The sequence below is a fragment of the Lissotriton vulgaris genome, chromosome 11 (assembly GCF_964263255.1).
Source record: "Lissotriton vulgaris chromosome 11, aLisVul1.2, whole genome shotgun sequence".
In the NCBI taxonomy this organism is placed as follows: domain Eukaryota; kingdom Metazoa; phylum Chordata; class Amphibia; order Caudata; family Salamandridae; genus Lissotriton; species Lissotriton vulgaris.
This window is the reverse complement of record NC_141699.1, coordinates 734,101,920-734,128,674: the sequence shown is the minus strand read 5'-3', so window position 1 is coordinate 734,128,674 and position 26,755 is coordinate 734,101,920. Positions and strand designations below refer to the sequence as shown.

Below are 26,755 nucleotides of genomic sequence, written 5' to 3'. Positions count from 1 at the left end.
CATGAAACACCAAGTAATGGCAACATATGCCAATTCCGTATTATGTTTGAAAGGGCAACAATGATACCAAGGATGCCTACAGAATGTCCGTCACCATTTCACCAGGGATTTTCACATTCAGGAGTGCCATATTATGCTATTGCTACCATTATGGAGGTAAGGGTCTAAAATATTCATAGGATGGCTTTTTTATGTAAAGGATCCCTCCTCACGACGGATATCTCCCATTATGCATTGAACCGGCACTTTTGTGCGGTCACACAATGGGGCAGAAAATCCAAGTTCGAAATTTTTAGAACACCCTTGACTTATGAAGGCCAAAGTGTAGGTTGGACATGCCGACTGTAGTGCATGCACATATAGAAACGCATACCTATCGCCAAAGATACACGTTACACCACACATGCATTTGTACATGCATACACACTCACCAGCTGCACAGGAGAACGACCGTCACACCCCCTCACACTCCCTCAATCACCCTCACTCTCCCTCAATCACCCTCACTCCCCCTCACTCCCCCTCACAACCCCTCACCCCCTCACACACCCTCACCCACCCACACACCCTCTCTCACACCCTCACACCCCTTCATGCCCCTCACCCTCACACACTCTCACACACACTCAGACCCACACACCCTTGCCCGCACACCCCCTCTCACCCACCCTCACCCACCCTCACCCACCAGCATAGCATAACAAAAGCATAGGATAGCAAAACAAAACATAGCATAACAAAACAAAACCTAGCAAAACACAACAAAGCTTAGCATAGCATACCAAAACACAACAAAATAGCATAACAAAACATAGCATAATAAAACACAACAAAACATAGCATAGCACAACAAAACATAGCATAATAAAACACAACAAAACATAGCATAGCACAACAAAACATAGCATAATAAAACACAACAAAACATAGCATAGCACAACAAAACATAACAGCCTAGCAAAGCAAAACATAACATAGCATAACAAAGCATAGCATAGCATAACAAAACACAGCATATCATAGCATAAGAAAACACAGCATATCATAGCATAACAAATCAAAGCATATCATAGCATAACAAAACACAGCATATCATAGCATAACAAATCAAAGCATAGGATAGCAAAGCATAGCATAGCAAAACAAAACGTAGCTTAGCATACAGCATCTCTCCGTACCACCACAGCATCACTCAGGGGCACCACAACATCACTATGTACTACTACAGCATCACTGAACGCCACAGCATCACTCGTTGGCCATCACATCACTCAGCGCCACCACAGCATCAATTTGTGCAACCATTCAACAACACCTGGTTCAAATATGTTATCTCAATGTTTCAACCTTTTTACAAATGTAACAACAATGTTAATATTTCACTTCTGTTCTTGGATTTTCGTCACAATAAAATACATTGAACATTATCTTAACAAAGTTATTTACAAAACTTTAAGCTATTGCCATTATAAATTACTATAACGTTTATTTAAGTATTAATTATTGAGAAAATTACATTACCTAAATACATGCATACATGCTACTTTTTTACAACTTGGCTCTTATGGTGTTCTTGAAATACTGCCTGATATTGGGTGAGTAGTGAACAAGTGTCCATGTACAAGGCCAGAGGCTGTCCCCAGAAATTTGAGAAAGTGTGGGTTCAATGTTGGGAATTTAGAGATTTGGTCTGAATAAGAGGGGGGCCACAATGGTTAGCTATTTTGGACATTGCCCATTCTGTGTACTCGTGGTTGTGATTTGCTGGTGTCAGTGTTCCATTTTCTTTTTGTTTTACTGTTAAATGTGATAAAAATATTTCTAAAAAACAGGTTGAGTGTTATGAGTTTCAAGTTAATGTCCTAGTAGAGATTTCAAAAAGATTACATTATAAAAGGGACATAGCATTATGTTACCTCCAACCATGATGTTTTCTTTTTTTTTTCTTCTCTCATCAGTTCCAGACCATCTTCCAAACACGTTTAACACTTCGATGGTGCCAGGGACTGTCAAAGCTGGGTCAGAACAGAAAACCGGTACGCCAAGTCAATATAACATCTTACTTGTGAACCTGCTAATATGCTGTTTATGTTGCTGTGAAGATAAGCGGCAGTTCTTGAAGATATCATTAAACAATTTATTCAATTTTTTTTCTTGGTGATTGTACTAATGCCTTATCCATCTTATTAACCAATCCCTAAACCTACTCTTTCGTCTATGAAATGACATTCATTTTTCCAAAATATGTGGATTATATGTAGTGTAGTTCACTCAGAGGGTTATCTTGGTGATGAAATAACACGTATTACCCAATGCAGTGGAATTTGTTTTATCGATCTCGGAGGGTTGACCGCATGAGTGGACTTGCCAGGATTTAAACCTTTAACCATGAGACTAAACACAGATCAATGCAATGGATGCATTCATTCACCGAGCCAACGGGCCCATGAAAACACTTGACAAAATATTATTTGAGATTGTCACTGTAGTGTTTTTCCTCAATGCGAATTTCTGGTGGCTTGTAGGTGTGCTGTTAATGTTTAAAAGTTAGCTTGATCTAGAAAGACCACATCTGAAAGAAACAGGTTAGTGTTAGATTCCTTACCGTAGAATATCCCCAGGCGTCAGACTGGACCCGGAAAGTTTTGCGTAGCAGTACCCCTGCGCGTCGGTAGGCGTCGTGGAGTACTTAGACGCCGCCCTCGCGTGCTGACGTCAGTTCTTATTTTTTCCGCGCCAGAAGCGCAGATCCAGGAAGAGCAGTACTCCTAGTCACTTTTTGACTTATTTTTTCGATCTCTTTTGGATCTTCTCAAGTCGACTCTCGACTCCGGTGCTGATAGGGATAAATGAGTTCAAACCCTGCGACGACTGTAACCGACTAATGTCTGTTACCGACTCCCACTGTCGGTGCCTTTATTGGCTCGCGGCCAACCACGATGACAAGTGGTGACCCGACTGCCGGCCTTGGCGTCGAAGGCTAGGCAGGAGCGGTCCCGTAAACGCCTCGAGATCCGGCAGTCGGCCCGAGCCGCACGAGGTCCTGGTCCAGGAAGAGGTAGAGGGACCGGTTGCGGGGCCACAGTCATCACAGCTCAGCGAGTCAACACCACTCGTTGGGCTCCAAGTCCTCGGGTAAGTAGAGGCACAAGAAGTCGAAGAAGTGACATCTCTCTTCTGACTCCCCTGGACACTTGCGCGACGCGGCCGGGGGTTCAGGCGACACCGCCCACGGGGCTCCGCCGGGCTGCAAGCGCCGCCTCCAGCTCCATACCCGCCGGTCCCTGGACTGAACGCGACGCTGGAGGAGATCAGCGCCTTCCTCATGGCCATGAGGTCGCGCTTCCCTCCGTCTGGTCCCGCCGAGGTGCCTTCGGCCCCGCGGACCCGTATGGGAGCCTAAGCGGGCCAGCGGCTTTGGCCCCGGTGCCGTCGGGTGCTTCAACCCCGGTGCCGTAGACGACTTCGTTCCCGATGCCGCAGGGTTCCTCAGGATCCAGGCCTGGATCCGTGACAATGCCAGTCGACCTTACGCCCTCTCCGCCGACGTCATCACCTAGGGTGTCGTCCCCGGCGCCACACTCGGCCGTCGTCCTCCCCGATCCCCACCCCGGTCAGGATCCGGCGTCGGACCGATCGGTGAGCCCTTCACCGATGACCCAGCTCTTTCATTTCTTCCTGACCTTCAGGAAATGGATGACGAGGGGGATTGGGAGGGGTCTGAGGACCCTCTGGCACTGCAGTGCCAGTTGAGCCAGGACTGGACAAATGAACTTGGGGAGGCCAGTGGTCTGGACACTTCACCCAACACTGGTTTTGTCTCCCCTCCTACCGTGGCTACGGAGGAGGGGGCTGCTTACAGCGTGGTGTTGACTAGGGCAGTCAAGGCCTTGGCTCTTGAGCTCCCAGTTGCAGCTGTGAGGACTAACCTCCTCACTGATGTGCTCAAACCGCAGGCAAGCTCCTCGGAGCCTCTCCTACCGTTCAACGAAGCCCTTACTGACATTCTGTTGGGCACCTGGTCCAAGCCCTCTACAGTCCTCCTTGTAGATCGGAACGTAGCCCGACGCCACCGCCCGGTTCCGGGCGACTCCAGTTTCCTGTCTGTTCACCCCACCCCTGAGAGCCTGGTGATCCAGGCCTCAACTTCCCAGACTGTGTTCCCGACCGCCTTTCCGGATCGGTAATCCAAAAGGTACGACCAGTTTGGTAAGAAGCTGTTCTCCTCAATGAGTTTGGTGTTGCAGTTTGTCAACACCGCCTGCCTTTTGGGCCGTTACTCCCACTCTTTGTGGGATACGGTTGCGGAAGTGCTCCCGCAGTGCCCGGCGGAGGTCCAGGCAAAGCTTACCCAAGCCCTTGCGGAGGGAAGGGATGCAGCACGATATATTTATTCGGTGTGGACTGGATACCACGGACTCGCTAGGTAGGGCGATTGCAACAAAGGTGGCGGATCGCCGCCACGCCTGGCTGAGGTCCGCCAACTTTTCGGGCGATGTCCAAACCTCTTATGGACATGCCCTTTGATGGCCGTCTCCTCTTTGGCGACAAGGCGGACAGCGCGCTGTAGCGTTTCAAGGACTCCAGGGCTGCGGCCAAGTCCTTGGGCCTCGGCCAACGCCAGCAGACTTCCGCCTTTCGTCCCTTTTGTGGCCAAGGAAGGGGCGCCCCCACACGTCCAGCTAGCCACAGAACCAACCTCAACGCGGTCGCGGACGTGGTAACCGACGTGGCGGTGCCGGGGGACACCGGCAAGGTCAGTCCACACCCGCTCCATCTGCTTCAAAATCCTCCTAGTCCGAGTTTTCAGGCCCATTCGACTCCAGTGAGGGGCAGGGTTCGTCATCCCCTCCTCCACTGGTGCTCCATCACATCGGACAGGTGGGTGCTGCAAATCGTCCGAAGGGGCTACTCCCTCCCCTTCGAGGCGACTACTCCAGCCATGCCACCGAAGTACCACCGCATGTCGGGGGGGGGGGGAGGGGGAATCACTTGCAACTTCTGCAGGAGGAAGTTACAGCCTTCTTGGCCAAGGGGGCTGTCGAGCGCGTTCCTGGTCCAGAAGTAGGACGTAGTTGCTATTCCCACTACTTTCTGGTACCCAAGAAGGGCAAAGGGGGCCTACGCCCTATCTTGGATCTAAGGAGCGTTAACGGCTTCCTCCGGATGGAGAAGTTCAAGATGCAGACTTTGGCTCAGGTCCTAGCTGCCCTCGACCCAGAAGACTGGATGGTAACATTGGACTTGCAGGACGTGTATTTCCACATCCCCGTCCTGCCGGCCAACCAGCGTTACCTGCGGTTCACAGTAGGCCATGAGCACTTTCAGTTTACTGTGCTCCCCTTCGGTCTTGCAAGCGCCCCACGGGTGTTCACGAAAGTGATGGTGGTGGTCGCAGCTCATCTGCGCAGATTAGGGGTTTCAGTCTTCCCCTATCTCGACGATTGGTTGTTGAAGGCGGGCTCGCCCCAAACAGTCTCCCACCTCCAGACTACGGCCGACCTCCTGCACTCGCTGGGGTTCACACCTGTGCCCCTCGCAGAAGTTCATTTTCATCGGAGCGATTCTGGATTCAGCGCAGTTTCGAGTTTATCCCCCCAGAACAGCAGGCTCGGGATATTCAGGCTCTGATTCCGATCTTCCACTTCTGTTGTGTCTTATGCTTGAGTTTCAATAAACCCCCTGTGAGATGCGCCCTCCCGCCGGTGTGCCTGGGGCCCTGTGTGCTTCGCGGGCCCTGTTTCCGTGCCTTTCTCCTCCTGTGAGTTGCTGTGAGTAGTCCTGCTGTGCGCCGCTGCGCTGGGGTAGCTTCTCTTGTGCGGGGTTTCTTTCCAGCCTTGAGTGATCCGGTCAAACCCCCTGCGCTGAGATGTCAGCTGGGTGCAGGGGCACAGCCTTCAGAGTGCCTACTGTGGGGAGGCAGCACTTAAGGCTCGGCGGACTCCGAGGGAGCCTGTAGCAGCAGTCACCATTGCTTTAGCCTTGGTCCAGGGCGCAGCGCTGCTAAAACTCACTACGCTACCCGAGCACTTCCGGCCGAGGTGTCGTCCCACAGACGCCCTCCCTGTGAGCAGGAGCCATTGACTCACACAGGCACACCTTGCAATCTGAAATATCTCTTTATTGTCATAAGTTACTAAACAGTTTACAAATGGGAGAAACAATTGCATTACAATTGCTTTATTTTTTCCAGGCCACCTCTTTAGTTGTATTTCTAAGCAAATTAATTAAAAGATGAAAAATACGCACAGAGTTTGGTTTCTGAGACTGACCTCCCCAGAGAACGCGTACCCTTGAGGTGTGCATGCTGGGAGCAGGAATGCTTTGTCATCTCTGGGGTGCAGAAAAACATTGACTCCTTTTCTGTCTGGGATGGTGCTGAGACCAGTCGTGGGGGCGGGGCTTGTTCAGGACTGCTGTTGAGACGGGTACCTCCCGTCTGTCTGCCCAGATCTCACTGGGTTTAAAGTTTCCTGGGGTTTGCTGCGCGAGTACACATCCCGGATAGAGAAGCAGCATCCGACCGCACTAGTTGACGGGAGCCTCGCAGATCAGACTGGTACGGAGAGGGAAGGGTATGCACAGGATACACTGATTCCTCTGAAAACGCCTCCGCCACCTCCGACGCCGGTTGTGTCCTCGGCTGGCGTCGACTCCAGCCTCCCCTACTTGGACACGGAGCCGGAACGGCATCAGTCGACGCCAGTACCGGCGCCAGAGGGTACTTTTGTTCCGCTGTTCTACCTTGGCGTTCCCTACCACCCTGAGTGGCAGTCCGAGGAGGGTGACGAGGCCTGGGAGGGGTCTGTTGACCCTCTGGCGGACCACCTTGAAGAGCCCGACTGGAAAGAGGAGTTGGGTGATGCCAGTGGTCTGGATACTTCCCCAGACCTTGGTATGCTTTCTCCCCCTACCGTGGCTACAGAGGAGGGAGCTTCCTACGCTGTGGTGTTTCATAGGGTGGCTAAGGCCTTGAGCTTCCTAAGGGGGCGGTCGGGACTAACCTCCTGACTGAGGTGCTTCAGCCGGCAGCAGACTCTTTTAAGCCCTTGTCGCCTTTTAATGAGGCCCTCACTGATGTCCTTCTGGGCTCCTGGTTCAAGCCCAACACATTGGCTCCTGTGGATAGGATGATCACCCGCTCTGCACCGTGCGACCCACTTTTCCTCTCCCAACACCCTACCCCTGAGAGCTTGGTGGTAAAAAGCCTCATCTTCAAAAGAAGTGCTTGCCCAACAGCTTCTCAAGATAGGGAATCAAAGAAGCTTGACCATTTGGGAAGGAGATGTTTTCTTCTCTCAACTTTGGACTGTGGTTGGTGAACACTTCATGTCCCTTGGCCGTTACACACATTCCGTGAGGAACACGCTTGCGGAAGATTTGCCACAGTGCCCGGAGGAGGCCTGGGCCATGCTCACCCACGCTGTTGTCGAGGGTCGAGATGGAGCGAAGTTTACCATCCAGCGTGGGCTGGACACTCACGACTCGCTGGGTAGGATGATTTCCACGCCCTGAGCCTGGCTGAGAACCTCTGTCTTCTCTGGGGACGTCCAATCTACCCTTTTGGACATGCACTTTGATGGTCGTTGCCTGTTTGGCGACAAGGCAGACAATGTACTCGAGCGCTTCAAGGACTCTAGGGCTACGGCCAGGTCCTTGGGCCTTGCAGCGTCTTCTCGCCCTATGCAGTCTGCCTTTCGCCCCTTTTGTGGCCTTGGAAGAGGTGTCCCGTCACGTTCCGCTCAGAGTACTGCACAAGCCACCCAGCCTCTGCATGGCCGGGGAGTTGGGACCCAGCATCGTGGGTCTTGGGTCCAAAGGGCTGGTGCGTCTACCAACCCCCCTGCAACTGCCTCCAAACCTTCCCAGTCTTTTCAGGGCCACCAGTTGCCATTGGGCAGCAGGACTTGCCATCACCTCCCCTACTGGCACAACATCACTTCAGACAGGTGGGTTTTTCAGATAGTCCGAAGGGGCTACCCCCTCACCTTTGAGACTACCCCTCCCCCATCCATGCCACCAACACTTCATCGCATGTCAGAGGATCATTTGGCCCTTCTCCGTCAAGAAGTTACGGCCTACTTGGCCAAGGGAGCTATCGAGCGATTCCCTCTACCAGAGGTAGGTCTCTGTTGTTGTTCCCACGACTTCGTGGTACCCAAGAAGGACAAAGGCCTGTGTCCTATCTTGGCTCCGGAAGAAGTTCAAAATGTTGACATTAGCTCAGGTCTTGTCTGCCCTCGACCCTGGAGACTGGATGGGACTGTTGGACTTGCAGGACGCTAATTTCCTCATCCCTGTCCTGCCAGCCCACAGGCGTTACCTATGTTCACGGGAAGCCACAAGCATTTTCAGTTCACTGTGCTTCCCTTTGGGCTTACCAGCGCCCCTCGTGTGTTCACGAAGGTGATGGCAGTGGTCGCAGCTCATCTGCACAGATCAGGGTTCCCAGTCTTCCCCTATCTCGACGACTGGCTGTTGAAAGCGTAGTCGCCCCAGGCTGTTGTCTCCCACCTTCAGACTATGGCGGACCTCCTGCACTCGCTGGAGTTCACTATCTATGTGCCGAAGTCGCACCGGATTCCCTCTCAGAATCTCATTTTCATCGGAGCAGTTCTGGATGCAGTCCAGTTTCGGGCTTATCCTCCTGAGCAGCTAGTCCGCGATATTTGGGCTATGATACCGATGTTTTGGCCTCTATCCCGGATTTCGGCGAGAATGACAATTAGGCTGCTGGGCCTTATGGCCTCCTGCATCCCGCTAGTGGATCATGACAGGTGGCATATGCGGGCTCTGCAGTGGGACCTGAAGTTCCAGTGGGCACAGCACCAGGGGAATGTTTCCGATTGCTTCCAGATCTCAGAGGGCACTGCACACCAGTTGCAGTGGTGGCTAATGGACCAGGATTGGGTCAACAGCAGTGGTGACAGATGCGTTTCTCCTGGGATGGGGCAGCCACATGGAAGGGACTCTGGTCTCCGGCGGAGTCCGGGCTCCACATCAACCTTCTGGAGCTCCGGGCAATTAGTCTTGCACTGACTGCATTTATTGTTTACGGACAACACCACTGCCATGTGGTACTGCAACAAACAGGGCAGGGAGGGGTCGTGGACCCTATGTCAGGAGGCTCTTTGCCTTTGGACGTGGCTGGAACATCAGGGCATGACCCTGGTTGTTCAACACCTGGCAGGTTCTCTGAATGCCAGGGTGGACTAACTCCGCTGCAGGTGCATGAGCTATCACAAATGGTGTCTTTACTCGGAGGTGGTGCAAGGTCTCTTTCAGCAGTGGGTAGAGCCTTGTTTAGATCTGTTCGCCACAGAAGAGAATGCGCAATATCAGCAGTTCTGCTCGTTGGAATTTCCAAGGTGGCACTCCCTCAGCAACGCTTTTCGTCACAAGTGAAATTGCGGTCTTCTAAATGCCTTTCCGTCCATACACTTCTGCCCAGAGTGCTGAAGAAGATCAAAGCGTGACTGGGCCCAAGTCATTCTTGTAGCTCCAGACTGGGCACGAGGAGTTTGGTATCCCAAGCTCTTGAGCATGGCCATCGATCCTCTGATCAGACTGCCTCTTCGGGAGGATCTTCTGTTGCAGCAGCAGGGGACAGTCCTCCACCCAAATCTGTCCAGTCACCACCTCCTTGCGTGGAGATTGAGCGTCGACAGTTGACAGCTGTTAGCCCTCCTCCTGAAGTCTGTAATCTTGGCAGCCAGGCGTCCCTTTACTGAAACAGGATACGCCTGTAGATGGAACAAATTTGTGGAAGGGTGCGCAGCAAAGGCTGTGGATCTCCTTTCTGCCCCTCTTCATGAGGTTCTCCTCTAATTACTTTTTTAGGCCCAGCACAGCCCTGCTCTGGGTACCCTCAAAGGGCTATCTTTCAGCCATTTCAGCCTTTCTTCACCTTCCTGATCAACCTTCTCTTTTCAACCCTCTATTGTAAATTGGTTTCTTAAGGGCATTACTCTCCTCTGTCCTCATGTTCCTTTCGTAATGCCCCGGTGGGACTTGAATCTCGTCTTAACCTACCTTATGTGTACTCCTTTTGACCCACTACATAATTGCCCTCTCAGACATTTGACTTTGAAGACTGCTTTTCTGGTTGCCTTCACCTTTGCACACATGGTGAGTGAGCTTCAGGCTCTGTCTTCTAAGCCTCCTTTCCTTGCTGTCCTTCCGGACAAGGTTGCCCTTTGACTGGGCCTTCTTTTCTTCCCAAAGTTGTTACCTCTTTCCATATTGGACAAACCATCACTTTGCCCACCTTCTTTTCGCCTCAGGCATCCTTCCAAGGAGGAGGAGAGACTCCATGGACTGGATCCAAAACTTGCGTTATCATTTTATCTGGATCGCACAAAACAATTCCTGGTGGACGATCAACTCTTTGTTGGCTATGTGGGTACCAATAAGGGTCTGGTCGTGCAAAAGCGGACCTTCTCTCCATGGATCGTCCTTTGCGTTATGATCTGTTATTCCTTTGCGAAAAAAGAGCCTCGGGTAGAACTGCTTATCCATTCCACCAGAGCGACGTCGGCCAGTACCGCTTTGGGACATGGAGTCCCCCTCAGTGACATCTGCCAGGTAGCCACGTGGGCATCACGGCACACGTTCACTAAACATTACTACCTGGATAGTCAAGTCCGAAGAGACAGCTTCTTTGGCCGCTCAGTTCTCCAGGACTTTCAGGTGTGAACTTGGTTCGCAGACCCCCCTCCGGGGTTGGTATTGCTGTGGTATCTGTTCTAAGGTAAGGAATCTATAACCAAAAGTCTCTTTCAGATGAATAGGTTACTTAACTTCAGTAACAATATATCTGTGAGAGACATATTAATTAGAGATTCCTTACCGACTCACCCGTCCTCTCTGTTCTGCGAACTGACTTCTAGGGTAAGAAACTCCCTTTCAAGGACCTAGTTATGTGCACCGGTAGTCAGTGTTTTGCGTAGTTCTGAGCTTCCAGTGTGGAATGTCGTGTAAGGAACTGACTTCAGTGTGCAGGGGAGACATCATTCCGGCGACCGCAACGCCAACGACGGCCGCCAAATCGACCAACGACACCTACCAACGTGCAGGGGTACTGCTAAAGAAAAAATCTCCTGGTCCAGTCTTGTGCCTGGGGATAATTCTAAGGTAAGTAACCTATAACTATTTCTCTTACAGATAGTAACTTGTTCATTGAGCATGTTGCGGGTCCTGTATGTGGAGTGGTCCATCCTCCCATCAACATCCTGTGTTCCAGCTCTGTAGACCTGCTTAAAGTGATCCAGCAGGGCAGACCGGATATCTTGCTGCCGAGATTGCAATTAACCCTGCTCGTTCAATACGGACAATATAGATGGTGTCTGTTTCCCGCCATAAGACCAAAGCCAACAGCTTACCAGAATTATCCCTTTCACTATACAACATCTGACAATAGGACTCAAGTGCATTTTTGTCAAGTGTATACCAAAGGGAATGGAGCTCTCTATGGGTCGCCAGAGTCACTGCGTGCACTTTTTCTGTATGCACCCCCCAACTACTGCCTTTAATGCCCCCCCCTCTAGAGCCCTGGTATTCATGCCCCCCCCCCCAATTATCAAATATATAATTTTCTAGAGCAGTCCCAAAGTCTGCCCTACAAGTGGCATTGGTAAGATCTTCTTAAGCATACGCCATGCTCGAAACAGTCAACCTCCTGCCCCAGTGCAGAGATAGTAAAGAGGATACATGGTCCAAGAGAAACCTAACCGTGTGCGTCACTGTGCCTATCCAGAAATTATCCACATCTCCCACCAAGTATCAGCCCAGTCAACTAGAAGTGTTATGTTTCCGAGAGTGACACGTATATTCTCGGCTGTCAGGGTGCAACATCCGCCACCCATTGAAGAGACCCAAATTCTGCATGGCTCTTAGCAAGCCAGTCATAAGTATTTGGTATCCTCCTTGGGCGGACCATGATACCTCATCCCATCCAAAACACAATTCAAGTTCCCCGCACAGAATATGGAGGATCCCACGCAACCTACCACCATGTCCTGTATTCCCTCAAGAAAATCTTGGTCATCAATATTGGGGAAGTATGAATTTAAGAGCGTGCTCTCTTTCCCATTGCCGGTGCCCTGAAGCATGATGTGCCTCCCCCAAAATCTGTCTTGCTGTAGGTATGCTAAAAGGGGACCCCCAGAGCCACGCAAATAACTAGCCCTCAGGCGTAAGGTGAATAAGAGGCAGAACAGTTGACCCCTCCATTTTCTTTGCAACTTCTGAGTCTCCTCAGACCCCAGATGGGTCTCTTGCAGACATCAAAGAGAATTTTATGGCGTCTAAAAAAAAAAGTGTGGACCGTAAAACGTTTGGAATATCCTTGGAGCCTGCAGACATTCCATTTGACAATATTGATTCTTTCAGCAAATACGTTTGGAATATCCTCGGAGCCTGCAGACATTCCATTTGATAATATTGATTCTTTCAGCCAATAGGTGTAGTATTTCCTCCCCTCTCAAAACCATGCCCTCAGCCCTGCCACCCAACATGTCCAGCTTAAAGCCCTCTGGATCCGAAAGTATTTGGACTGTTGTGGTGTATGCACCGTCAAAACAACTAACTAAAAACACCAAACAGTGGGATCAATGAACCCTTCCCGAAATGCATGGTAACCTAATTTCTCACTGTTTATCCAATATTGTCTAGCTGTCAGGATTCATTCCCTAATCCTACTCCCCACCCCCAACCAAACTTTGCCTACTCTACCCCCCCCCCCCCCCCCCCCCCCCCACCCACACTGTTGCCTACAACAGTGGTGAAGAGCCAACCCACTAAGACTTAACCTGCACAGAGGACATCTTACCTTCAGATGTAAAACTTAAACATGAAGCCTGAACACAACGCTCTGCCACAATAACTATTATGATTTCAGCCAATAAATCCTCGTATGAACCCCCCCTTCCCTAATTACCATTATGCGACAGAAGAAACAAGTCCTTCCTGGAAAGGAAAAAACTAGAAGAAATTATACCCAAAGGACAACGGCTTCATCAGGATCCACTCCCTGATTAAGATTCGGTCAGCAAAGAAGTTTCCCCCTGCATTTTTGACGCCACCTCTGAAACCGGCAAGCCAGTGCCATGGTGCTGGCGGCCTCTATCTCCACTCTAACAGAATCTTCCCTCTTAGGGGACTGGCGGTGGTCAGTGTCCGGCATCCCTCCCATCCTCCAGTTGGCTCCTACCATTGCGTACAACCTCTTGAGTTCCAGACCTCCAGGAGCCAGGGTGTTCCCTAGGCGCCTTGTTCCAGATCTCCAGCCTCTGCCTCACATCCTCCGGATTATCAAAAAAGTGAGATTTGCTCCCTGAGAACCCTTTCAGTCTAGCTGGGTGTAGAAACATGTAACAGAGGCCCATAGAGCGAAGCTCGGCCCTAACCCCAGAAATGTTTTTCAAGCGCCCTGTATTTTGTTAGTGTAATCTGGCTAAAGGGAGATCCTCTGGTTCTCATGTTTAGCAGTATTAGTGTCTCTACCCGCTCTAAGGATACAGTCCCAATCTTTTAAAATGCAGACAATGATGGCAACCCCGGGGTGCTCCAGGCCACGGCGAAGCCACCAATGCACGCTGTGCCCTTTTGAGTGATAAACAATGGGGTTAGCCCACTGTGCTTCAGGGTACCCCTTATCCAACCCTCAACAAACTGCTCAGTGTTTGCTCCTTCAGCCCGCTTTGGGAAACCCAGTGGACGCGCATTGTTGCGATGGTAACGCTCCTCCGCATCTTTACCCTAACTTTTGTGTGTGTTTGACTTCACCTCAACAGTGGTGTCCGCTCATTCTCTGGGAGTTCAGCCTTGGGATAATGAGCTGGCATCTCTCGGCCGTCTTGCAGTTGTTCCCACTTCTTGAAGGAAGCCAGATGCAGATACATGGTTGCAGTGTTTTCCGCAGAAGTCCCTGTCCCACTCGGCCTGAGATTACAAATTTTTTGTGCTAAGTCATCCCTTCCCTCATGCACAGCTGGCCCTATTAGACGCCACTTTAGCGGCAGGTTATTGATGGAATGAGCAGATTTGTGACTGAGCCCGGACTCAGGGCACCCCTTCAAGGTTTAATACTCATGTACCCAGCTCGGAGCATTGATTGAAGGAGGTTCACTTACATGGGGTCACCCGGTCTGCCGAGAGAAAGGAATTGTCCTACATTGCACCGCGACGGTTATCTTTCAAAGATACGAGATAGCTATTGATTTTGTGTTGATTTTCATTTATCCTCTTCAGTTACGAGGTATCGGGACTGCCTACGGGACTGGCGGTATGAGTTTCTTGTCCTGCTGGACTAAGTGGGGTGTGTGCGCCTGTTTTTGTGCGCCTGTTTTTGTGCGCCTGTTTTTGTGCGCCTGTGTGTGTGCGCCTGTGTGTGTGTGCGCCTGTGTGTGTGTGCGCCTGTGTGTGTGTGCGCCTGTGTGTGTGTGCGCCTGTGTGTGTGTGCGCCTGTGTGTGTGTGCGCCTGTGTGTGTGTGCGCCTGTGTGTGTGTGCCTGTGTGTGCGTGCCTGTGTGTGTGTGCCTGTGTGTGTGTGTGCCTGTGTGTGTGTGCCTGTGTGTGCGTGCCTGTGTGTGTGTGCCTGTGTGTGCGTGCCTGTGTGTGCGTGCCTGTGTGTGTGCCTGTGTGTGTGTGCGTGCCTGTGTGCGTGCCTGTGTGTGTGTGCGTGCCTGTGTGTGTGTGCCTGTGTGTGTGTGTGTGCCTGTGTGTGTGTGTGTGCCTGTGTGTGTGTGTGTGCCTGTGTGTGTGTGTGTGCCTGTGTGTGTGTGTGTGCCTGTGTGTGTGTGTGTGTGCCTGTGTGTGTGCGCGCGCCTGTGTGTGTGCGCGCCTGTGTGTGTGTGCGCGCCTGTGTGCACCTGTGTGTGCGCGCCTGTGTGCGCGCGCAGTATGTCTGTGTGCGCGCTTGTGTGTGCGCGCGCAGTCTGTCTGTGTGCGCGCTTGTGTGTGCGCGCGCTTGTGTGTGCGCGCGCGCTTGTGTGTGCGCGCGCAGTATGTCTGTGTGCACGCCTGTGTGTGTGTGTGTTTGTGTGTGTGTGCGCGCGCGCCTGTGTGCTTCTTTCACTGATGAATGCTTGGAATCGGTTCATTAGGTGGTGTCCCTCTGGTATCGGGTGGTAGAACAGCTTGCGGACCTGCTTGCTCTTGGGGTGTTCCCTTGGTACCTAGAAGGGCAAAGCATGTAACCAGTACTAGTTGAATGCAGAGGATGTCTTGTGGAGTGTGCTGACAATAGTTCCTTCACTATGTTCTTAGGGGTCCTTAGGGCTAAGATTTGTCACCCTATACTTGGGACAGATCTGCCTTACCTTGGCTCTGCTGCCACGCTGTCATCGCACCCCACCTGCGGGACATCATCAACACCTCCTTCGACACCGCTACCTTCCCGGAGAGCTGGAAGCACGCCGAACTCAGCGCCCTACTAAAGAAGCCATCAGCCGACCCCACCGACCTCAAGAACTACCGACCCATCTCGCTGCTCCCGTTTCCCGCAAAAGTCATCGAGAAGACCGTCAAAAAACAGCTGGCCGCCTTCCTCGAGACTAACGGATCCCTCGACCCCTCGCAGTCTGGCTTCCGGGCCAACCACAGCACCGAGACTGCCCTGATCGCAGCAACCGATGACATCCGAGCCCTGCTCGACAACGGAGAAACAGCGGCCCTCATCCTCCTAGACCTCTCCGCGGCCTTCAACACTGTCTGCCACCGTACCCTAGTACAGCGCCTCAGGAACGTCGGAATCCAGGAGAAGGCACTGGAGTGGATCATCTTCTTCCTCGCCGGAAGGACACAGAGTCCGCTTCCCCCCGTTCAGATCAGAAGCCACGAAGTCATCTGCGGCGTTCCTCAAGGCTCCTCGCTCAGCCCAACCCTCTTCAACGTCTACATGAGTCCCCTCGCAGCCATCGCACGCCAGCACAACCTCAACATCATCTCCTACGCGGACGACACCCAGATGATCCTCTCCCTCACCAACGACCCCGCCACCGCCAGAGCCAACCTACACGAAGGGATGAAAGAGGTAGCCGAATGGATGGAGAACAGCCGCCTGAAACTGAACGCAGACAAGACGGAAGTCCTCATCCTGGGATCCTCACCCTCCGCCTGGGACGACTCCTGGTGGCCCTAGGCAGCGCACCTAAACCAACAGACCATGCCGCAACCTGGGCTTCATCCTGGACTCCTCCCTCTCCATGACCAGACAAGTCAACGCCGTCTCCTCGTCGTGCTTCAACATCCTACGCATGCTACGCAAGATCTTCCAGTGGATCCTCACCGAGACCAGGAAGACGGTCACCCAGGCCCTCGTCACCAGCCGACTGGACTACGGCAACTCACTCTACGCCGGAACCACCGCCAAACTACAGAAGAGACTCCAGCGGATCCAGAACGCCTCAGCACGTCTCATCCTGGACATCCCCTGTCGCAACCACATCTCCGGACACCTGAGAGACCTGCACTGGCTCCCGGTCAACAAGAGAATCACCTTCCGTCTCCTCACCCACGCACACAAAGCCCTGCACAACCAAGGCCCAGGATACCTCAACAGCCGCCTCAACTTCTACGCTCCCAAACGCCAGCTTCGATCGACCGGCCATGCCCTCGCCGCCGTCCCCCGCATCCGAAGAGCCACCACAGGGGGAAGATCCTTCTCCTACCTCGCTGCCAAGACTTGGAACTCCCTCCCTACCCACCTCCGCCTGACCCAGGACCACCTCGCCTTCAGGAAGCAGCTCAAGACCTGGCTGTTCGAGCAGTAGCGGACCCCCCCCTCCCCTAGCGCCTTGAGACCCTCCGGGTGAGTAGCGCTCTACAAATGCTTTGATTGATTGATTCTTCTCTGCACCCCTTAGTTCATGTGTATTCTGTCCTGATGTCCCTGATGTGGCATCTTTGAACAGCGCTTCACGCTGCAACGACTCCCTTCTTGGCAGCCATTCTCGAGGGCGCGGCGCGTCAGCCAGACACGCCCCCTCGGTTGGCCACGCCCCCTCGCCAGATCATATAAATAGTGCGCGCCGACGCTAGGCGTCGCACTAACGACCGGACTCCTGAGGCGGAAGCCGGGAGCGAGGAAAACGCTGATCTTTTAAAACTTTTAAAATTGAACTGTGATACTGTGTTCTGATTCTCCCCTACCTACCTGCTCTTCTGGCATCTTTGAACAGCGCTTCACGCTGCAACGACTCCCTTCTTGGCAGCCATTCTCGAGGGCGCGGCGCGTCAGCCAGACACGCCCCCTCGGTTGGCCACGCCCCCTCGCCAGATCATATAAATAGTGCGCGCCCACGCTATGCGTCGCACTAACGACCGGACTCCTGAGGCGGAAGCCGGGAGCGAGGAAAACGCTGATCTTTTAAAACTTTTAAAATTGAACTGTGATACTGTGTTCTGATTCTCCCCTACCTACCTGCTCTTTCTGGCATCTTTGAACAGCGCTTCACGCTGCAACGACTCCCTTCTTGGCAGCCATTCTCGAGGGCGCGGCGCGTCAGCCAGACACGCCCCCTCGGTTTGCCACGCCCCCTCCAACATCTTGCTCTGCTGCTATAAATTATGTGCCTTGGTAGGAAGCGCAGCGGACGAGCGCAGCGGGCGCGACGATTGCGCGCCGAAGGCGCGCCTAAGGCAAGCCCGTCTGCGCCCGTCCGCGACTGGCCGGGACTAGGGGCACCTCACTCTGCCCCACCTATCACTTACTCCCCGCACCTACTTCGTAGCTACCAGGACCCCTGGCCCATCTCGGCCACTACTAACTCCCGCATCTCTGCTCTTGGTATAACCCCCACCACCCCCCTTTCCCGCCCTTCTCCCACAGTCGACACCTCTCCCACGATATGTGAGTCAGGTCCTTTGCCAATCTCTAAAAACTTCACCGCCTTCTACCTCAATACCCGGTCTGCTGTTGCCCATGCGCACGAACTTTCGATCCTACTGGACCTTCATGCTCCTGATCTCCTCTTTCTAACCGAGACTTGGTTCTGCGATGACTCGCTCCCTGCCCTCCTATCCACCTTACCGGCCTCCTACTATGCCCTCAGGGCGGATCGTTCTTTAGGCAGAGCCGGGGGCGGCGTGGCGGTCATCGCACGTACCGATCTCCCCTTCCAAATTCTTTCCCTACCTACTATTGCCACCACTGAATTCCTGGTGATTCGCACAGTCTCCACCTCTCCCCCCCTAACCTGCTTCCTCACCTACCGTCCCCCCCAGTCCCCCCTACAGTTTCTCCGTCCTGGCCACCATTGCAGTCAACAATTCCTCTATCTTGCTCCTTGGCGATTTTAATTTCTGGCCCTCTGATCCCGCCGAATGTCCGTCATCAAAGGAATTTTCCGAAACGCTCCACTCCCTCAATTTTATACCTCATGTTCACTCCCCCACCCACATTAAAGGTCATCGGCTTGACCAGATCGGTCCCTGAACTGCCCTGTGGAATCAATTTCTATTTCCCCTTGTCCTTGGTCTGACCACCACCTGATTTCCTTTCTCCTTCCTATTCTCCCTCCAGCCAAGCCCCTTCGGCCCAAAAACACCTGGGTCCGATCATGGGGCCGTGTCAATCTTGAGAATCTCTCCTCCCTCCTTACCTGCTCCCTTCCCTCTCTTCAGGGCCTTACCACCGCCTCCCAGGTTGATGCCATAGATCAGTGGCTCTCCCATAGCTGCGACTCTGTTGCCCCGCTCAAGCGCATTACTTCCAAACGCGACAAAGACGCCAATCGGTGGTTTAATAAAGAGCTTAAAACCACCAAACTAACAGTTCGCCACGCGGAGCGGGCGTGGAGGAGAAACTATTGCCCCACTTTGAAACTGGAATACACCAACATCCTGAGCCAGTACAAAAAAGCCATCTTGGAGGCTAAAACATCTTATTTCTCCTCTAAGATCTTAGCTGCAGAGAACCAGCCCAAGGAGATATTTTCCATCGTCCACAACCTGGCATTCTCGGACAGAACTACTCTAAAACCAGCCCCGTCCGAAGACCACTGCCTCTCTCTCAATAATTATTTCATTCACAAAATTGCCACCATTAAGGCCAACATCCCTCCTCCTTCCCCATCTTTTGTTGATCCTCAATGTCCTCCCCCCAAAGGCGTACTGACCACCTTTCCCCCTATCACTCTGGAAAGTCTGACCTCTTTGGTGCCTCTGATCAAATCTGGCTCCCCGCTCGATCCCTGTCCTGCCCACATCCTCCGTCACATCTTTGTTTCTTGCCCAGACCCTCCCCTTCACCTCCTCAACAGCTCCCTCTCTCAAGGCATAGTCCCCAGCTCCCTGAAATCCGCGGTAATTGTGCCCATTCTGAAAAAACCTGGGGCAGATCCTTCTGTCCCAGCCAATTTCCGCCCCATCTCCCTTTTGCCATTTTTGGCCAAGGTGCTCGAGCGCCATGTCACCTGCGCTCTGAGTTCCTTTGTGGAGAAGCACGGAGCCCTTGCCCCCCGCCAAGCCGGCTTTCGCCCCGCACACTCTACGGAGTCCATTGTCCTGTCGGTTCTAGACACTCTCAGGGAGGGTATGGACACCAATCAGCACCAGGCCCTTGTGCTCCTTGATCTCTCAGCCGCCTTCGATACGGTGGATCATAACATCTTACTTTCCCGTGTCAGGGCGGCGGGGATCGGGGGGCTGCCTTGGTCTGGTTATCCTCCTTCCTGAGCAACCGCACCCAGGCTGTCCGCCTGGGTGACTTCACAGCGGACATCCGGAAAGTTCAGTGCGGGGTCCCCCAAGGTTCCTCTCTCTCTCCCCTCTTGTTTAATTTGTATATTGCCCCTCTGATTTTTTCTCTTCAACAGATGGAGGTCGCCGTATTTAATTATGCGGATGACCTCCAGCTGGTCTTCAATCTTTCCTCTCCCTCTGCTGTTCTTAATTTCCAAACTGTCATGCTCCAAATCAGGGACTGGATGAACCACAACCACCTTAAGCTCAACCCTGATAAAACCGAGCTGGTGTTGACGGGTGGTTCATCCAGTCCCTGGTCCCCCCTTTTTTGGCCCCCCTCTCTTGGTTCTCCTCCTGTTCCCTCCTCCTCAGTTAAAACTTTAGGCATAACTTAATTCTCAACTCACCCTTCACTCCCAGGTTAGCTCTGTGGTATCTTCTTCCTTTCTCTCACTGCGTACTATATGCAGGGTGTCCCGCTTCTTCACTTCCTCTGCCCTCAAACTCATCATCTTGGCCATGGTGGTGTCCCGCCTGGACTATGGGAACGCCCTGTATGCCGGTATCCCTGCATACAATCTGCGTCGCACACAACAGATACAAAACTCGCCTGGTTTTCAATCTCCCTAAATCTCACCATTCTACCCCCCTTTTGAAATCACTTCATTGGCTCCCCGTGCGAGCTAGAATTCAATTCAAGCTCGCATCCATCACTTTTCTGGCCCGATTAGGCTTGGCGCCAGCCTTCATCTCCTCTGAGATTGTCTCATATGTCCCCACCAGGGCTCTACGTTCCTCCTCCCAGTCCCTCCTCACCATCCCGCGCTTCCGGAGAAAGAAGTGGGGAGGATCCAAATTTGCTATCCTTGCCCCCACCCTCTGGAATTCCCTTCCCCATGAACTTCGCTCCATCACCCTCTACTCACAATTCCGCAAGTGCCTTAAAACCCATTTATTCACAAAGTCCTTTGAATAAATGCCCCCTCTGCCCTCCCTGCTTTTAACCTCAGTCCCCGTTAGCTATAGCGCCAAGAAACCGCCGGTATACGTGCGCTTTAAAAGTACTTTTAAACTCAAACTCAAACTCTGTGTCAGTCTTTGTCCCTAGTCTCCTGTATCGCGTATTGTATCACAGTTCTGGAAGTAGGCAAAGTAAACGGCCTGAGGAACAGACGGGGCTCTGCTGAGTGGAGAAATCTGGGGCTGGCGGAAAAAAAGCGGTTGATAAAGTCCACCGAGCAGCTGTGCTGCTCGGGTGGCTGTTTACTGAGAGGATCTTGTTAAAATGAGGAATCTGTGGGGCAGCCTGTACTGAGCGATTATGGCGTCCTCTGGGCGGAGTCACAACGCTGCCTGCTGCTAAGCGATCAGATTTCGCGTGATTAAGGAATTGAAAACAGGAAAGTGATTAGTATGTGCATTATCTTAAAACGTACGCACTAGGGTCCAGCTGTTCAATTTTGGTAGTGTTTTCATATATTTATCATGAGCATTTAAATGAAGTCCATGGGTGAGACGTGGCTAGTGACTCATTTGCACATAAAGGGATTAAAATCAAGTTTTGCGTTTTAAATGAGATTCACTTGTGAGTCACCTTTAAATACTTATAAAGACCATTATCAAGCACTGTACCTGGAAGAGCATGCAGCGTGGAATATTTGTAGGCACTTTAAAATCAAGTTTTTTTAATCGCGTATTTGGTTGTTGTACTTTTTTTTTAAGGCATAATAGTAATAATGTGCTGCGTGGCTAAATACTTATAAGGTCCCAAAGGCGAGATCGATTGGATTGCCAATGCTTGTTCATAAATGCTATTTCAATGGCTGGGCTAATAGCATCAGGATTATAGTCACAGAAGAATTTCAAAATTGGAGTAAACTGCTAATGCCAAGGTTAAGGGAGTATAGCTAAACGTTTGTAACAGTCAAAAGGGTGCAGGGATGCCCAGAAGTTTGAGGCTGTCATGTTCAGGGGCACACAAAAACGTAATTCCACTGCTGCCACTTTTTGTTAATTTTAAATATCAAGATGGGTGCTTGCCACTTAATCCACAACCTGCTTCATTAATTGCAGATTTTAACAAAAAAAATCTAATTTAAATGCGTTGTTTGATATAGTTAATTTATTATGCACTTAAATGCAGGACGTTTTGCTAGACTTAGTCAGCTTCCCCTTTTCTCCAATTAGTGCAAAAGTTCTCAGTTGATTTATTCCAAAGGTTTTTTCTGTAACACAGAACAAAAAACTGAAAATTTAAATATAATTGAAACAGGATACCTCTCCTTTTTTTGTTAAGAAAGCAACTGGTTTCGTTTTTCACGCAAGTTCAAGTTTGCAACGGAAACTTTGCATGCTAGTCCACACAAATTCATAACTTGCGTCAGACTGTTCTTGAAGCAATTATTTTGTGAACACATACGATACATGCTGATTCGCTTTTTAAGGCCACTGACTTTAATTCTGGAGTGCATCCTAAAGAGATCTGCTTTTGTAAATATCTTATGTATAATATTGATCAGTTTTACTGTTTCTATACAAGACAGATGTTTTTGAATACAATCTGCAGTTTTTTCTTTCAAACCTATACAAAGACAGCAAAGTAGTTGGATATCCATATCACAGAACATGTTGCATTGCTTGCCTTCAGTTGTATCATAAGTCACATGATTTGCCTTTGTAAACCACATAGCTTAGTCAACCTTGCAACGTTAAGCTTAGTGAACCGTGCGACGTAAAGTTAGTTCTCATTTTCCGTGTAATTTTGGTAGCCATAGTTATTTCAGAGGAGAATCACTACTGAAGTCTACATTAAGTACAGAAAGGTTATAATTTTTTTTAACCAGTCAAGTGGGATTGGTAAAACGAAAGTTAAGAATCTATAGAGATGCCCCTGGGTGTTAGATTCTGTGCCTTTCTTGTGGCTTGGATCATACCACTCAGTGCAAAGGAAAAATACAACTGCAAATGATTTATGCCTGCCTGTTATGTATCTATTTGTTGTATACAGTGCAAGTCTTGAGTTGGGTTGGGAAATGAAGCCAGCTTTAGGTATCCCAGCGATAAACCTTGGTGGTGTATGCTGTGTTGGTTTGTAGGATTTCTTCCAACTTGAGGCAGTTTCTTGAGGGGGGTTGGCCTGCAGTGAAGGAACTGTTGTGGAAAATACATTTTGACAGCACACAGTGTTTTCTGCCATGGCAGTAGCAAAATCTGAATATAAACAAGCCTTAAGAAAGTGCAGTGCCCCTACATTCCTCTCTCTCACAGGGAGACCGGTCTCTTTGAGGCTCTGCATCGCTGAGCAGTAGGTGTTGCTGGCATGGTGCCTTCTCAGCTACAGCTGAAGAGCTCAAGTTTTTGGATATTTTTTCCATGTGCTCTGCCATTGGCTACAGGTCAAACATGCACACAGGTGCCCTTTCGCTGCTCCTTCTCCTCAGGCATCCCAGTTCAATTAGACCCAGGCTTGGTTACTGATAGCAGATTATTCTTTCTGTGTTGGAAAATACTAGCCTAGCACAGACTGGCAAGTGAAATTTAAATAATAAAGGAGGACCCTGCCGGGAAAGGGATACAGCTGACCATAGCAATGAGAAAAGAAAAGTTTGTGGGAAAAAGGACCGTGTCTGAAAGTTAGTTTCATTGCCTTAAGACTTATTTGATTTGCAGTAGTCCTAAAACTTAATTTCTCACATGTTCGACTTGCAGTAGTCCTAAAACTTAATTTCTCACATGTTCACTTTATTACAGAGGATTGTGATGACCAGTGAAAAGGTGGAGGGTTTGTTTGATTTGCACATGGTCTTGTTCTTACCACACATCTCAAACTTTAAAGCGGTTTTCAGAAAATTGTTTAATTACCTTACGCCCCTTCCCCTCAGAATTGTTGAAAGAGGAGTCCTGTGTGTGCATTTTGGAATCGAAGTCCATGGGAAAATAAATGTAATGCTTCTCCACACTTCATTTATAGGAAGTTTAGAACCCGAATATATACAATCCCAACTTTGATTTAAATATTGTAGCGACATCTAGAACACTTAAGTACCCTTAACAAGTCTCCAGCATTGATATTCCTAGAACAGGTTGATGTTTAGATTTTTGTGCCAAGCAAACAATCCTGGAACACTGGAGTGAATAGCAGTTGTACAATTTTTAATCTCAGTGGTAAAATATACTTTGTTGTTGTACTAGTGACTTGAAGAGGTCCTCATAAAACCTAGGCCCGGATATCAGTCTGAATTTTTAAATTCTGCAGCTTGAAAACTATATTATATGGCAGCTCTAGTTTTCCAAAGAGTGGGTAAACGCGGGTTGCATTTGTATCTAAAGATGTTGCACAGACTGAAAAACTGTTGCTACAGATGAGCAACATTGTCTCTTGTTGCATGTCTAGTCTGTAAAGTTGTATGTCTTTGATAGACCTATTATAGAAGGAAGCTAGTACAGAAGACGGGGACTGCCACAAAAGATGTTATGAATGAAGATTGACTTGTCAGTCATAATCTGAATCAAGATGTAATGTTAGATGGGTTTATAGAGCACTGCTTGTCAATCTTGAGGGTATCAGGTGCTGAGTAGGTCAGTTTAGTTGTGTGGTGAAGCTAGGCCTGAATACAGGCAGTCTCGATGGTCTCACAAGAAGACAAATTGCATAGTCAGGTCTTCAGCTTCTTGTGGAATTCAAGAAGTGATGAGGAGGACCTGATGTGTTGGTAGATATCGTTCAAGGATTTGGCGGCTTGGTAGGAGAATGATCGACCTCCTGTTATGCTTTTATGGATATGGGGTCTGTATGTGTGTGAGAGTGATGCGGAGTCAGGGGTGTGGAATTTAATAAAATATCTACTTGTCCATGGGGCAGGTTGCTTCATAAATCTACTTGTCCTGTAATACAATCCACTTGTCCCTTTGGTACCATGTAGTGTGGCGACAAATTATGGTATCTATCTCATTATATAAGAGTTCTGATATAGCCTCTCTGATTATGCCGGGGGACATACCATGTTACTTTATGGTGCCACGTTTCCGCAGATCTACATACTAGGGCTGAAGGTAATGGTAAGCAATAGTTCCAGGGTTAGAATGCCCTTTTCAGTCTGTGCAAATCTACGAACTTGCATGTTTTAAGGGGTTTCAACAACTCTTCTCTAATCTTTTCCCTTACTGAGAAATGTTGGAACTTTAGTCCTGACAATGGCAGATGTAACCTTGTTCCAGAGTTGGGAAAACGTGGTTTGAGGTAAGTGAACTTGCAAACACTCAGATTTTCGCTTGAGCAAATCTACACATGCATTCTTTCTAAAATGCAGTTCACAAATATATTCTAGGAGTTCTATTTCTTGTCCTACTTTTGTAAATTCCTGGGACTTCATGAAAGCAGTATAGCTGCACTTAATGCAAGGACGTATACCATGGGTGCACTTTTGAGACTTTTTAAAATATTTTGGTCTGACTTTGACCAATCGCTCTCTCGCTCTTTCTTTCTTTCTTTGTCTTTCTGTCTTTGTCTGTCTGTCTTTCTTGCTGTCTGTCTGTCTTTCTTTCTTTCTGTCTTTCTTTCTCTTTCTTTCTCTTTCATTTTTTCTTTCTTTCTGTCTTTCTTTCTTTCTTTCTTTCTGTCTTTCTTTCTTTCTTTCTTTCTTTCTTTCTTTCTTTCTTTCTTTCTGTCTTTCTTTCTTTCTTTCTTTCTTTCCTCTTCCCTCCACCCTCCCCCCCTTCCAATTCTGTTCTTTCACGAGGAGCATATAGGCACACAAAGTAGGTCCGTGCCAGTAACTATTGTGGCAGTGTGCTGTTTTGCTTTTGCCAATGTTTGTTATATGGTAAGGGCCCGGCAGCTCCCATACTATTAAGGGTTTACAAAAACCATGACAGTCACACATTGATAAAACTAAAATTCTGACCACCAATTTCAGACCTACCGCCTTTGCCAATGCTTGTTTATTTTTGTTTCTCATAATCTTATTGAAACTGGTTACACGGATTGTCCATTATGAATATTTTTGGGCAATATGAGCATGCATCAACATGTTAATAAATGATGTTGCAAAGAAATGGTACCTGATATTTTACAGTAGTTTATCAAAAAATTTTTTTTTCCTGCTTTCATTTTTTAATGAAAATTTTATTTTGAAAGCAAAGAATTGCAAATCTTGCTTTCAAGCTTCTGAAAATATTTGCGTCCAATCAGAAAACGTTCTTTGAGCATCATGAATAGTCTCATATTGCTGAACTTTGAAAACGTGTGCACACATTTGTATACTGGAACCAGGGTCAGAAGTGCAGTCAGAAGGTACAGCATTTAGAGTTCTCACACAATAATAAAGGCTTTCAATTAATGAACCATAAATACAGGTTTGAACAGCATTAACATGTGGGCAAAAATATTACCTTAACTGCAGAGTGCCCTTCCGCGATCCATAATGTGGTACTGCAGACTTGCAACCAAAGGGTTTCTGTTGCAGGGGGTTGGGCCTACTTGTCCCAAAGATAAAATAAACATGAAAACTTGTTGCCCTTGACCCCAAACAATAAGTCCTTGGCGTTGGGATATAGGATTTCCATATCCCTGCTCGGAGTGAAGTTGTCGATGGGTTTCTAGAAGTGAAGCTTTTGATCAAGGTATGTGTTAGAAATGGGATTTTTAGTAGGCTAGGGCATGTGCCAAAGCCAGGCAGAAACGACCACTTTAGTCAGTATAAGGGAGTTACACTCCTAATATAAGCCCTGCTCACCCCGTTGGTAGCTTGGCACGAGCAGTCAGGCAGTGTAAAGCATTTGCACATACCCAACAGTAATACAGCATAAGCACTACAAAAGGACACCACACCAGTTTAGAAAAATATCCAATATTTCTATATACTTAAGACAAGACCAAAACGATAAAAATCCACAATACAAGACGTGGAAATCTTCAGTTATCAAAAAAACCTTGAATAACAGTTCCTTGAAGTAGATAGCTCCGTCCGGAGCTATTATTGCGTCGTGAACAAACAAATCCAAACCGTTCTGGCAGACCGCGGCATCCCTGGCCAACTATGGTGTCGGGAGGACCCGTAAACAGTACCTTT

General features: G+C 49.6%; 1 protein-coding gene across 1 annotated transcript in view; it reads left to right on the top strand.

Annotated features, from left to right (window-relative positions):
- Positions 1-26,755, top strand: part of GIGYF2 (GRB10 interacting GYF protein 2) — a 1,722,773-nt gene that overhangs the window by 591,211 nt on the left and 1,104,807 nt on the right. Inside the window, exon 8 of the mRNA XM_086942529.1 lies at positions 1,959-2,036. Coding sequence (XP_086798655.1) covers positions 1,959-2,036 — 78 coding nt within the window. The remainder of the gene's footprint in view (positions 1-1,958; positions 2,037-26,755) is intronic.